General features: G+C 39.7%; 1 protein-coding gene across 10 annotated transcripts in view; it reads left to right on the top strand.

Annotated features, from left to right (window-relative positions):
* LOC307031210 (protein NLRC3-like) overlaps positions 1–13594 on the top strand; it is a 48758-nt gene extending 35164 nt beyond the window's left edge. For 3 of the 10 annotated variants that reach the window (XM_079668112.1, XM_079668111.1, XM_079668109.1), the window contains 7 exons: positions 1805–1978; positions 2383–2553; positions 5879–6049; positions 10039–10209; positions 10634–10677; positions 11805–11832; positions 12541–13594. In XM_079668112.1, the coding sequence (XP_079524238.1) occupies positions 1805–1978; positions 2383–2553; positions 5879–6049; positions 10039–10209; positions 10634–10677; positions 11805–11818 (745 nt within the window). In that variant the 3' untranslated portion in view covers positions 11819–11832; positions 12541–13594. Of the gene's footprint in view, positions 1–1804; positions 1979–2382; positions 2554–5878; positions 6050–10038; positions 10210–10633; positions 11559–11804; positions 11840–12540 lie in introns of all 10 variants that reach the window. The other 7 variants (XR_013805884.1, XR_013805885.1, XM_079668110.1 and 4 more) reach the window with 7 other exon arrangements.
* Positions 13595–14114: the final 520 nt, after the last annotated feature.

Genomic DNA, 14114 nt, shown 5'->3' with positions numbered 1-14114 from the left:
AATTTTGATACATGATATAATTACTTGTCTTTCAAATTTGAAGGAGGGTGAGCAAGCATCTTGAGGAACATTCATCATTAACTCCTCCAAAATATATAATTTATTCAATAATAAATGAATATGTGAATCATAACAGTGATTGACAACTGATAGGAATTATATGATTGTTAATAGTATCATATTCATTCAGACAAACATCGATGAGACAGTTAATTAATGTACTTATTGCAGCAGTCTGCATAGATTTGGTACCCCTGCTGGTCTAAGAGTGAAACAAACTCATTCAGTTATTGTTCAGTTAAAATTAATTAAATTATGTCTGCCACCCTATATATCTATATTTAAGGCTTTACTGATGTGCCACAATAATGTCACCTAATGTTATTGAGCTAACATATTAATATTGTGGCTTTCCAAGTTAATATTGATGGATCTGACTGCGAATAAATCAGTATATACTTCTGCCAGGGGATGCCACCCCTCAAATTCTCCTGCCACCCTCTTGCCACCCAATGAATATTTGTCTAGATCCGCCCCTGACCAGCGATCGTTTTTGGTTGGTTATTTACAATGTTGAGTTGACAGCTGCTCAAGCTGTCGATCCGCCCCCACCACTCTTAACAACGTTAACAGACAGCAGAGCAGTGGGAGCCGGTTGGTCAATCCCCGACCCGTATTGCGCATGCGCAGATCTAAGATCCAGTAGAAATTATAAAGAAGTACAAGTCTGCTGCTTATTGTTCTACTAGGCCAACAGAGACAAGAGAGAGAGAAGGCTGTCCCAATTTTATTTTAAAAGGCAATCCAATCCACTTTATTTATATAGCACATATTAAAAACAGAGGGTTTACCGAAGTGCTTCACAGCAAGCATAACATTATAATAAAATATGATATTACAATAATACAAGACTCAAAAAGTAGACTTCAGCTTTTCAGCTTTAGGGCCAAATTACCTCTTCACACAGTGCTCTAGGATAGAGAGAGTGAGATGTTTCTGCAATGTTTATTATGAAAAATATGGGTATCATGTTATATGGAAGTACTTTTAAAAGGTTAAATTAAGATGATGTGTACACATTTTGAAAATGCCACCAGACCTCAGAAGTAATATAATTAATGTTAACTGCAATCACCCTTTATATTAACATAATTGTACTGTAATTGTACATATTCTTATTTGTAAAGTATGAATTTGTAAAATGTAATACAGTTTCTTTCCGTATAAAAAAAAAAAACCTGACAAAACAAAAACATGATTTTAACACTGTTATGTTGTAATTTTAACTGTATTGTATTATTTTATGTATTACAGTTTTTCTGTGTTCAAACCACAGTAATCTGTAAATTATACAATTAAATATAATTATTTTAACATATTCTTAATGTGAATTTAAAACTTTTGTTTGGTTAGGTACTTTACGAAATATTACTGTAAATTAAACACTGCTTCATTGTTTCTCTATTTACAGTTTTTTGATGTCGTGATTTTACAGCTTTTCCCTGTTAATTTAACTGACTTTTTTTTACAGTGTATAATATATTGATGAAAAACAGTATACTAGGGGACCTTTTAATTTCTGTTTATTTTGGTAACAGTCAGTGACAGCAAGAGCACAGACATGTGATCAGATCAGACTGAGAGCTCATTCAACTCTACTATAATATATTATGATATATTATATAAAATGGACTGACAGCAAATCTCAATCAGAACATTTCAAATATGTTTTCATCAAATGCTTCAAGTTAATATAATGTTTCCTCTTGTTTTAACACATGTTGTAATATATGTGTTATTATAGACTTACTGGCTGTGGACTCTCAGAGACTGAATGTGAAGTCGTGGCCTCAGCTCTGAAGTCGGACCCCTCCCATCTGAGAGATCTGGACCTGGCTCTCAACACTCTGAAGGATTCAGGAGTGGAGCTGCTGAGTTCTGGACTAAAGAGTCCAAACTGCAGACTGGAGGCTCTCAGGTCAGTTCACTGACTGCAGTTCATACAGATCTGTTTGTGTTTATGATTTTCTGAATTTGAACAAATACATTTTAATTGTTATTTCTTCCATGTTTGCTAATGACTGAATATTGATCAGAGTAACAGAGAGAAGGTGAATGTGTGAGGGAGAGAGTTTGAGCTTCCACAGACTCACCCTGTGCTCCATGAGTCAGTGGAGATGCTGTCAGTACTGATGAGCTGTGAGGGAGATGAAGGAGTTGTTAAACATCTGATCAAAGTGAAAGATCCAGATTATCAGTGGATTGTTTCTAAATCATCTCTGACATTAAAACCCTGTTTAACTCTGAACAGATTATTAAACCTGGAGTTATTTCAAACAGGAACTTTGTTTTCTAAAGTCACATCATGTTTTCTTTATTCAGTTTGTGGGGCTGCAGGTTGTCAGAGATCAGCTGTTCTGCTCTGGCCTCAGCTCTGAAGTCCAACATCCATCTGAGAGATCTGGACCTGAGTCAGAACGATCTGAAGGATTCAGGAGTGGAGCTGCTGAGAGATCTTCTGGAGAGTCCAGACTGCAGACTGGAGACTCTCAGGTCAGTTCACTGACTCTCTGTTACTGCTGGAGGTCTCACATGTTTCATTAGTTATTCAACTTATTCTTCTACATATATATAACATCCATACGTTTGTAAATGTTGTTTTGTTCACATTTGTATTTCTCTAGATGTAGTCTGCAGTCATAACAGTTTATTGTTTCCTAAAGAAACTATTATTCTTCCACTGTTAGTTGTTAAAGTAAATGTATGTTTTCTTTAGTAAATGGTCTGAATAAAGAAGGTCCTCTGAACTAATATTAGTTTTACATAAAGTTGACTTTGTGACATAGAAATGTTTATGTTCCCAATAGGGCTTCACGATTTGGTGAAAAAGTCATATTGAGATTATTGTGGACAATATTGTGATTTGTGATTGAATGAACAAAGTGTAATATGTGCTTGGTCAGGGAAAGGAAAGAGCACAGACACATGATCATTTTGAAATCTGTGTTTCTCAAAGAATAATAAACAAATACAACAATAACAATATCTGAGTAGTAGGTATGAAGGTAGATATGGTGCAAAAAACGCGAGAGCGTGTAAAACCAGATGTGAGCACTTGCAGAAAAGAAATCTGACCTTGTGTGCATACATTTACACTTGTGTAAAATATCCACGTAACTGGGAACCAAATTTGAAGTCACAGAAGAAAAAAATTAAGTTTTGTAGCTTGTAGAAAAAAAATGAACTTAGTGATGAAATGTTCACTTGCAGAAAAATACATATTTGTAAAATATATTTTCCATTACAACTGCAACTTGGTTATTACAACCTCTCAAATCAGTCATTACAACTTGACGAGAGTCAACTCCTGAACAACAACAAAAAGCCGACGTTTTATCCAGTTTGTACACAACGATGGAGAAACTTAACAAGCAGCAGTGGTCCACTGAAGAGACCAGCTACCTACTGGGAATCTGGTCTTCTGAAGAGGTACAGAGGAAGCTGGAGCACAATCGGCCATTGTTGTTCTTGTCAGTGTGAGCTGTGAGGGGTTTCCGCGCGTTTGGCTTTATGAAGCAGTCACGCAAACGGTTACGTCATGACGCAAACGATGACGCAATGACGCAGCACCAGTCGGAATCTGGGCAGTGTGAAAAGAGCCGGAGCTAAACCGAAGAACCGGTTCTGAACCTGAAAAGCTCTAGCACGGAGCTTGAACCGGAGTTGCGTTGGATAATTTACAAAGGCTTTAAAAACAGCAGGAGCCCAAGACAATTATAAAACTTCTCATTATTTCAGTACAGTTCAATTGGTTTTATTTTCATAAACGGTTATCAACCGTTAGTGCCAAAGCAGTAGGCTATAATATATTAATTACTGCTGTAGATTACAACCACTACTTGTTTAGCTAGCATAAACTCAACAAAGCTAGCGTTAGCTGGCTAACTGACGTTATTTTGCCGCTAAACTGCACGATATAAAACGGTGGACTTCAAAGCGGATTTAATCCTCAATCACAATAATAATATTCAAAGTAATACTGGGCAAGTAACGGGCAAAACTTACTGTTGATTGACGCGCCATGTCAGCGGACTGGTAGCGACACGAACCGTTAGCCCCGCAGTCATCCGGTTCGATGTGACTATGGCTGTGACTGTGTGACTGACCCGTGCCTCGTCGTTCTGATAGCTCCTCCCCTTCACTCCAACCCCCCTCCCTCCCCCCACATCTACAGGTGAAAATTACTTTTGCGACACATTCATCGCAAGAAGTGTAGCAAAAGTCAAGACCGCAGATTCGTCGATTTATACTGCCACAGAGCAGATTCGTCAAGTTTTAATGACTGATTTGAGAGGTTGTAATAACCAAGTTGCAGTTGTAATGGAAAATATATTTTACAAATATTTATTTTTCTGCAAGTGAACATTTCATCACTAAGTTAATTTTTTTTCTACAAGCTACAAAACTTTATTTTTTCTTCTGTGACTTCAAATTTGGTTCCCAGTTACGTGGATATTTTATAGAAGTGTAAATGTATCAAACTCAGATTTTTTTCTGCAAGTGCTCACATCAGGTTTTACACGCTCTCGCATTTTGCACCATATCTACCTTCATAGTAGGCTACTGTTTGAAAATAACTTAGAATTTGACAAAATAAAATAAATACCAAAATATATGTTCTTTGAAAATAAAGGTTTTCTCTGCATACTTTCTGCACTACTATCCAGTAAATATAAGAACACATGCACATGTTCATTAAATAAAACATCTGGATGCCCAAAGAAATGAGGATGTAACAGAGAAAAGAGCAAGTAACAACATGTGGCATATTTAGTGTAACCTCTACAACTGGAACAACATATATGTTAAATAAAAGTGATACCCAAAGTAACGGCATATTACAGATGGAACATTATTTTTGGCCACCAATGAACCTGAAAAGGATATTGCATTGTTTTGTTACTTTCATTGCTATTGTATACATTTCTTAAGTGTAATTTAACTCAACTTCCTGTTTTATTTAGACATGCTTTTATTTTGAAGGCGACTTTGCCTATTAACAGGAAGCTACTGTTCCAAAAGAAAAACACTTGACGGAGATGAACGGAGATAAAGTACAGACATTAACGGAGATATCTACATTTAAATACGGCGATATCAAAAGAAAGAGTTTACATTAAAGTATTAGCAAGAGGCACAAGGTTAGTGTTAACTGATATAAACATGTGTCCTGATTCGTTTATACTGTTTTATAACTTCACGGTTCACTTGTTTAATGGTTTTCTAAAGTGATGCTAATATGGATGAAGCTTAACTGTATTTGTTGTTTTGTGTCTTTGTGTAGCTCTTACGTTGATTGTTGGAGTTTTCAATAAATGAGAAATCATCAGTCAAGTGTACGACCATCTTTGGGAGGGATGTGCTACACTTGGTGTTCCGGTTTCCTGTTGTTAGCATTCCAGCTTCACAGTAGCATGCAGCTAGCACGTTCTTGTGTGTGTAGTTAAGTGGAAAATAAAGTGTGGAGTTCCATATTAAACACACCGCCTCCGACTCCCATTCATCGGCTCTACACCACGCACATTTCATTATTTAATTAAATCACAGCTTGTTGCGGTTATGTAATCGCACAAGCTGATATCGCGATTTCGATTCGATTAATCGTGCAGCCCTAGTTCCCAATCATTTAGATGTGTTTTCACAGATAATAAACAGAAGGCTGATATAAAGATGATCCTCAATAACAGAATGACGGTCACTGTTATTCAGGGAAAGATCATTGATTAGGACGCAGTAATGATGAGCTGCACATTTCAGACCTGAACATCTGACTGGATTATAAACTGATTTTTATCCTCATCATGTTTTCTTTATTCAGACTGAGAGACTGCAGTTTGTCAGAGATCAGCTGTTCTGTTCTGGCCTCAGCTCTGAAGTCCAACATCCATCTGAGAGATCTGGACCTGAGTCAGAACGCTCTGCAGGATTCAGGAGTGGAGCTGCTGAGAGATCTTCTGGAGAGTCCAGACTGCAGACTGAAGACTCTCAGGTCAGTTCACTGACTCTCTGTTACTGCTGGAGGTCTCTCATGTTTCATTAGTTATTCAACTTATTCTTCTACATATATATAACATCCATACGTTTGTAAATGTTGTTTGATCACATTTGTATTTCTCTAAATGTAGTCTGCAGTCATAACAGTTGATTGTTTCCTAAAGAAACTATTATTCTTCCACTGTTAGTTGTTAAAGTAAATGTATGTTTTCTTTAGTAAATGGTCTGAATAAAGAAGGTCCTCTGAACTAATATTAGTTTTACATAAAGTTGACTTTGTGACATAGAAATGTTTATGTTCCCAATAGGGCTTCACGATTTGGTGAAAAAGTCATATTGAGATTATTGTGGACAATATTGTGATTTGTGATTGAATGAACAAAGTGTAATATGTGCTTGGTCAGGGAAAGGAAAGAGCACAGACAAATGATCATTTTGAGATCTGTATTTCTCAAAGAATCGTAAACAAATACAACAACAACAATATCTGAGTAGTAGGCTACTGTTTGAAAATAACTTAGAAATTGACTAAATAAAAGAAATACCAAAATATATCTTCTTTGAATATAAAGGTTTTCTCTGCATACTCTCTGCACTACTATCCAGTAAATATAAGAACACATGCACATGTTCATTAAATAAGACATCTGGATGCCCAAACAAATGAACCTGAAAAGGATATTGCATTGTTTTTGTTACTTTCATTGCTATTGTATACATTTCTTAAGTGTAATTTAACTCAACTTCCTGTTTTATTTAGATATGCTTTTATTTTGAAGGCGACTTTGCGCTATTAACAGGAAGCTACTATTCCCAAAGAAAAAAACTTGACGGAGATGAACGGAGATAAAGTACAGACATTAAAGGAGATATCTACATTTAAATACGGCGATATCAAAATAAAGAGTTTACATTAAAGTATTAGCAAGAGGCACAAGGTTAGTGTTAACTGATATAAACATGTGTCCTGATTCGTTTATATTGTCTTATAACTTTGCGGTTCACTTGTTTAATGGTTTGCTAAAGTGATGCTAATATGGATGAAGCTTAACTGTATTTGTTGTTTTGTGTCTTTGTGTAGCTCTTACGTTGATTTTTGGAGTTTCAATAAATGAGAAATCATCAGTCAAGTGTACGACCATCTTTGGGAGGGATGTGCTACACTTGGTGTTCCGGTTTCCTGTTGTTAGCATTCCAGCTTCACAGTAGCATGCAGCTAGCACGTTCTTGTGTTTGTAGTTAAATGGAAAATAAAGTGTGGAGTTCCATATTAAACACACCGCCTCCGACTCCCATTCATCGGCTCTACACCACGCACATTTGATTATTTACCGTATTTTCCGGACTATAAGTCGCTCCTGAGTATAAGTCGCATCAGCCAATAAATGCGTCGTGAAGAGGAAAAAAACGTATATAGGTCGCACCGGACTATAAGTCGTATTTATTCAGATATTTATTTTCAAATCCAAGCCAATAACAGACATTTACGGTAAACTGGAAAGGGAAGTTATTAACTACACAGGTCCGGTATGTTAACGCAACACATACCTTCTACCTGGAGGCTGGCTCTGCGAGTCGGGCTAGGGTGGCATGCTTCTACCCCTTGACGCGCTCCGACGGAGGACTGCTGGGACAGACGGGGCATCTCGGACGCACCCACTGAGCATTCGGCCGCTGGGCTGGTAGGGGTGGACCCTGCGCCGCACCGGACACAAGACGGCGGGCTAACAACAGACGGCTAACAAGCTAACAAGACGGCTAACAACAGATGGCTAACAAGCAGCTAACCCGGAAGAACCGTCCGCTCTCTTCTTCGTTTTTTTCAGTGGTACAGGAGCAGCATATAGTTGTCACAAGCCGAGAGCGCACTCTCACGGCTGTAGACAGTTCTTGTCAAAAAGTATGAATTCGCATTTATTCAGACATTTATTTCACACTTAACAATTTAACACAAACGGTTATTCAGTTAATTTAACACAGAACAGGCTGAATGTCCGGTATGTTACCGGTAATTTAACACAAACAGTTATTCAGTTAATTTAACACAGAACAGGCTGAATGTCCGGTATGTTAACGTAACATATGTACAGTTATTCAGCTACACAATAGCATAAGGAACATCGCTGGGAGGCTGAAAAAAAGAGGCTAAATTAACACGACGAGCCAAGTCTCGGTAAGCAAGTTAACGAAGCTCCCGATCTCATTCCACTTCACTGAATCCATTGAATTCTTCATTCTCGGTGTCGCTGCGGAACAACTCCGCCAACTCCGGAGGAAGACGAAGCACTGTCTCCTCTTCTGCGGGGCTGTCGTCAGACGCAGCATTATTTCCCGTTATCCCAGCCTTTCTGAATCCGGACAGTATGGTTTCGGTTGTCACAGAAGTCCATGCTTTGTCGATCCATCCAAGGACTTGCTGGAAAGTTGCATGGCGCATCCTTCCCGTTGCCGTGAAGCTGTGCTCTCCATCCACCATCCACTCCTCCCACAGGCGACGCAAGACAGCCTTGAAGCTCCGGTTCACGGAGATGTCGAGTGGCTGGAGTACTTTTGTTAAGCCTCCAGGGATGATGACAGGTATGGAGTTGCAAGCTTTTATTTTATCTTTGAACAGTTGCGTTATGTGCGCTCGCATACTGTCCATCACAAGCAGGGCTTTGCGTGTTTTAAAGAAGCCGTCGGGACGCTTAGTGTAGCACTTTGTAAGCCAAACATTCATCATTTCTGTATCCATCCATCCTTTCTCATTCACGGCCACGGCAATTGTGGGGGGGAAGTCGTCTTTTGGCATGGTTTTGCGCTTGAAAATGACCATCGGTGGTAATTTCGATCCGTCTCCACAACATGCAAGCACCACGGTGAAGTGTGATTTCTCATGACCAGTTGTCACTATATTCACACTTTTCTGCCCTTTCTCTGCGACACTTCGGCCCATGGGGATGTCAAACGTGAGGGGGACTTCATCCATGTTTATAATGTGATCCGGTGACACGTTGTGTTCAGTCACCTGCTTTGCAACAAACTCACGGAAACTGTCGATCTTGGCCTGAAAATCTGCTGGCAGTTTCTGACATACAGTTGTCCGTGCTCTGATAGAGAGCCGGTTCCGTTGCATGAAACGGTAACACCAGGACGGCCCGCCTCTGAAGTCGTTTATATTCATGTCTTTGGCAACTGCCAGGGCGTGGAGACGTACATGCACCGTTGACATGCCTCTCCCGGCAGCACGTTGCTCTAAAACCCATCTATATAGTCGTTCCTCCAGCTCTGGCCATCTCGCCCTCAGCCCGCGATTCGCTTTTTTTGTTTTTTTCATGGCGGCAAGAGCAACCTCTGCTTTTCTCCAGTCTCTCACAAGTTTCTCGTTGACTCCAAACTTTCTCTCTGCTGCTCTATTGCCGTTTTCGGATGCATATTTCACAACCTGCAGTTTGTAATCTGCAGCATACGATTTTCTTTTTGGAGGCATTTCGATTTTGTTCAGTCTTTCTTTTCTTTTAATGTTAATGTTATTTTTTTCGGTGGTACAGGGGCAGCATATAGTTGTCACAAGCCTAGAGCGCCCTCTGGTGGCTGTAGACGGTTCATGTCAGTCAGCATGAATTGACATTTAAAACATATATACGTCGCTCCTGACTATAAGTCGCAGGACCAGCCAAACTAGGAAAAAAAGTGCGACTTATAGTCCGGAAAATACGGTAGTTAAATCACAGCCTGTTGCGGTTATGTAATCGCACAAGCTGATATCGCGATTTCGATTCGATTAATCGTGCAGCCCTAGTTCCCAATCATTTAGATGTGTTTTCACAGATAATAAACAGAAGGCTGATATAAAGATGATCCTCAATAACAGAATGACGGTCACTGTTATTCAGGGAAAGATCATTGATTAGGACGCAGTAAAGATGAGCTGCACATTTCAGACCTGAACATCTGACTGGATTATAAACTGATTTTTATCCTCATCATGTTTTCTTTATTCAGACTGAGGTACTGCTGGTTGTCAAAGACCAGCTGTTCTGCTCTGGCCTCAGCTCTGAAGTCCAACATCCATCTGAGAGTTCTGGACCTGAGTTACAACGCTCTGAAGGATTCAGGAGAGAAGCTGCTGAGAGATCTTCTGAAGAGTCCAGACTGCAGACTGGAGACCCTCAGGTCAGTAAGGGGTCTCTGCTGGTTCAGCAGTATTGTATTAAACACAGGGAGGTGTTTCTCTCTCTGGGAATCTCAACAGATCAGTGATGTTACCCACTGACTGCAGGCTCTCTCATTCTTTCATCAACTATAGAAGGCCAGCTGGAAATGCAAAGCCACATTTAGTAATCAACTCTCTCACAGACAAATGGGGTTTGACTGAAGAGTGGAAAAGGTAGTCTGTTTTGATGGGATGTTTTTAGTTTCTAGACTAATGACTGGTTCCTTCCTGTAATGCAGCTGAGAGCAGTCAGTCGTAGTGTTTGCAGAGAAGATATGATGGGATGGAAAGCATGAGATCAGTCAGGACTCTGAAGCTGACTCAAAGAACAAACACTTATTTTAAACTGGATCTAAAACTGTTGGGTTGTGTTCATCCCTACAGGATCAGAGAGAATGAGACGATCAGAGCCAAGATCCAGAAGACCTGTGAGTACTGAATATCCTCCATTCCAGTGGCGACGCTAGGGGGTGGCTATTTGGGCTCAAGCCCCGGATGTTTTCTGACTTATACAAAAAAAAAAATATATATATATATATATTTTTAAAACGTCTCGGGAGTAATGTGCAGTACCAGAGTCCACCAGAGGGACAGTAGCCTGCATACTGCGTAACCTTCCCGGCCCTGAAGAAGAAGTGATCCTTCCTAGTGCCCATCGCCATATGGCTCTGCTAGTGCCTGACGAGTTTTAAGCTAATAGCCTATAAAGTTATGGATATTAGAAAGTTATTTTCATTGAAAAAGGCTCCACAAGCTGCAGCAGCAGCAGTAGTATCAGCAGCTGACAACAATGTCATCCCCAGCAGTGAAGAAATGGATGATGTTTCAGGTTTGTGAATCTAATGGTGATATCTGCAGTCTGGCTGACTGAGTAAGAAGTGAAAAACAGTGATGTAATGTTAATGTTATAGCTAGTAAACATGGAGTAACCACACTAAGTATACCCTTATATGTTAGTATGTATACAGAACATGACTAAAAATTATCCTAAGATGTAACGTTAACCCTTCACACCTCGGTCTACCTTTAAGACACTAAAATAACGTATTCCAATTTTTATATTGTTTTGGAATTATACCGGCTCTCGTTTCAGTACACTTAACAACGGAACCATAGCAACGGAACCATAGCAACGGAACTGACAGGCAACGGAACTGACAGGCAACCCTCTGAATCAGACTCCGATTGGCTGTGACTGCCACTCAGAGTGTCCGATTCAGAAACGTGACTCTCACACTCTTTACGTCACAAACAAAGATGGTGGATGAGAATAGATCTATAAAACGATAAGCAATGCGCCAGAATCAAGGTGAGACTATCCGCATCCTTTAAAACTCTACGCACATTCGTTTCCCCAACAACTCCTGGGCTAAGCCCCGGATCTTCTACAATCCTAAATCCGCCACTGCTCCATTCATCAAGATATGAAACTCTTTCATGGAGCATGACCTCAGAGGAAAACAACACTCTTGTTTTTCTCTCTTCATCATTCTGGATGTTTCTCTTCATGTTTTATCATCATCATTATTCTCTCTCTCTCTCCTTCTCCTCTCAGGTGACAGGAAGTGAAGACACACAGAAAGGTGAGAGGTCGTACCGTGTGAAGTTTGTTTATTGAGGTTTCACCACAGAATAAATGTATTTATTGGTTATGGTGAAAGTAAAAGTAGAAAAGTATTCTCATCAAAATATAGTGAAAGTAGAAACAGTAAAAGTAGTCGTTGTGCAGATTGGTCCATTTCAGAATAATAGATATATGTTTTATAATGATTGATCATGAAAGTGTTCTCAAAGCTGGTAAAGGTGCAGCTAGTTTGAATGACTTTGTATACTGCAGGGTAGCTGGTGGATTTACTCCAGGTGGAACTAAAGTCTGATTTAACACTTGATTAGATTTCACATCATTCATCCACATCTGAGAAGTAACTAAAGGGATTAAAGACATGTAGTGGAGTCAAAGTACACCATTGACCTCTGAACTGGAGTGGAGTAGAAGTACACAGTAGCATAACATGGAAATACTCAAGTAAAAAATGGTACTTAAGTACAGTGCTTGAGTAAATGTACTTAGTTCCTCTCCTGATCTGTAAAGCTCTCCCAACATATGCAGGTTAGCATCCGGCAGCTTCTATGTGCTGGGGACCCGTACTCTACATTTCTATCATCAAACTTTGGGGTCCTCCACATCTCTGGGTTCCCAGCAGGACTCTCTGAGCTGCAGACACATTCTTTCTGTGACTTTGATCCAGATATTTGGAGCATAATAACTGAAGCTGTTTCTCCATGTTCAGGAACTCTGAGTCCTGCGGCAGGAAGCGGTCCTTCTCTCCAAGAACTCCTGGAGCCAGGCCTGCAAGCTGGTTGCTACTGTACCTTGGTTGCTGATTGGTTAATGGTTACACAAGACAAAAAAACGTTTTAACTTAGAAAGAGACATTTTGATATCCAACCCGGCTAACTCAATGGGCCAGTATAGCCCTGCTGTATTCAGTAGTTTCTCTGACTACGGTCAAAGCAGATACTTTGTGGAATATAAAAATGAAACTATAAAACCTGTAATAAGAATGACTTTCTTTGGACATTTTATTTACATTTTCTTTTACAAATATTTCAAATGTTTCGGACTTTCTATCCGAGTGCTTTTCTCATGAATTATCCATAAATCTTGGAGTTTTTTCCTGTGTATTTCAAAATCTTATTAAAGGATATTTGATTTCATGTTTTTGTATTTGTGGGAAACTGTATTTCGATCACTCTGTCTGTACACACCGCTGAGGTTTCCATATTAAGTTGAATAATTAAAACGAAGGTTAATATAATCGAATATATTCTTGTACAACCCACAATGAAAATGCATCATATTTCATGGAAAAGTACTGGAGCCCTAAAATGTGTTTAGGCCATACCATAGGAGAATATGTCTGCACATGTCCCGTCTTACACACCAGAGGTCATGACCTTCTCCCACATATTCGGGTATGAAGAAGGTGTCTTTGGTTTTTGGTCCCTGTGTGGATCATAAAAGCATTCCGGAGCGGAATTTTCCCTGATAAGTTCTCTCAAATTGGTTTTGTTTTGACAACTAAAACCAACTGAAGTGGGCCATTTGAAGTTTGAATTTAATGTCACAACTTTAGAGGGACAGTTGAAGAGAGATTTACAAAATAGAATAAGAAATGTAAAACTTTGAATTGAGGATTCATATTAGTAATCAACCACAGCATGATATGTTTTGTATGATTGTCATATTTTAACGAGAGAAGGTAAAAACCCTGTAAAAGTGTGGACCATTTTCTTCTAATAAAATCATCCCACCCTTTTGGAATGGGATAACTTAAAAATAAATCTGCGCTCTCCTCTCCTGCTTTAAGGTAAGATTGCACAACTGTCACACTCACACTTAGGAGTCAGTTTTCAACGGGCAGGGCGTCCCATTGACTTGCATTGAGCTCCCTGAACGTTGGTAATAGGCAAGTTGGGATCGAGGCGAAATGCTCTCCGCAGATCCATTCTCACAGCGTTTATCAACCTTTCCGTCAGGACCGAGGGTCGGAGCAGCTCATTTGCTTTAGAGAATATTACACCCGGAAGTAAGTATTCTCTCCGCTTCGCTTGACAAACCCCGTGATAGTCCTCAAGCTCTGTGATTGGATGTTTGAGTGTGCCCCGAGGGTTACGCCGAGCGTCGAACAGCACTTGAAATGGGATGGAACCACGGCAGACTGTCCTAAACTGGATTTGAACGGGAGTCAGCGCCGTTCTCATACACACATGCAGGTTCTCATTGGTTAGCCTGGAACGATATTTTGTTTTAATAATGTTCATTGTGGAGAAAGCTGCCTCGCAGCTGTATGTGGAGCCAAAC

Source organism: Notothenia rossii (genome assembly GCF_949606895.1).
Source record: "Notothenia rossii genome assembly, chromosome: 3".
NCBI lineage: Eukaryota > Metazoa > Chordata > Actinopteri > Perciformes > Nototheniidae > Notothenia > Notothenia rossii.
Note: the sequence above shows the minus strand (reverse complement) of the source record. Positions and strands in the feature narration are given on the sequence as shown.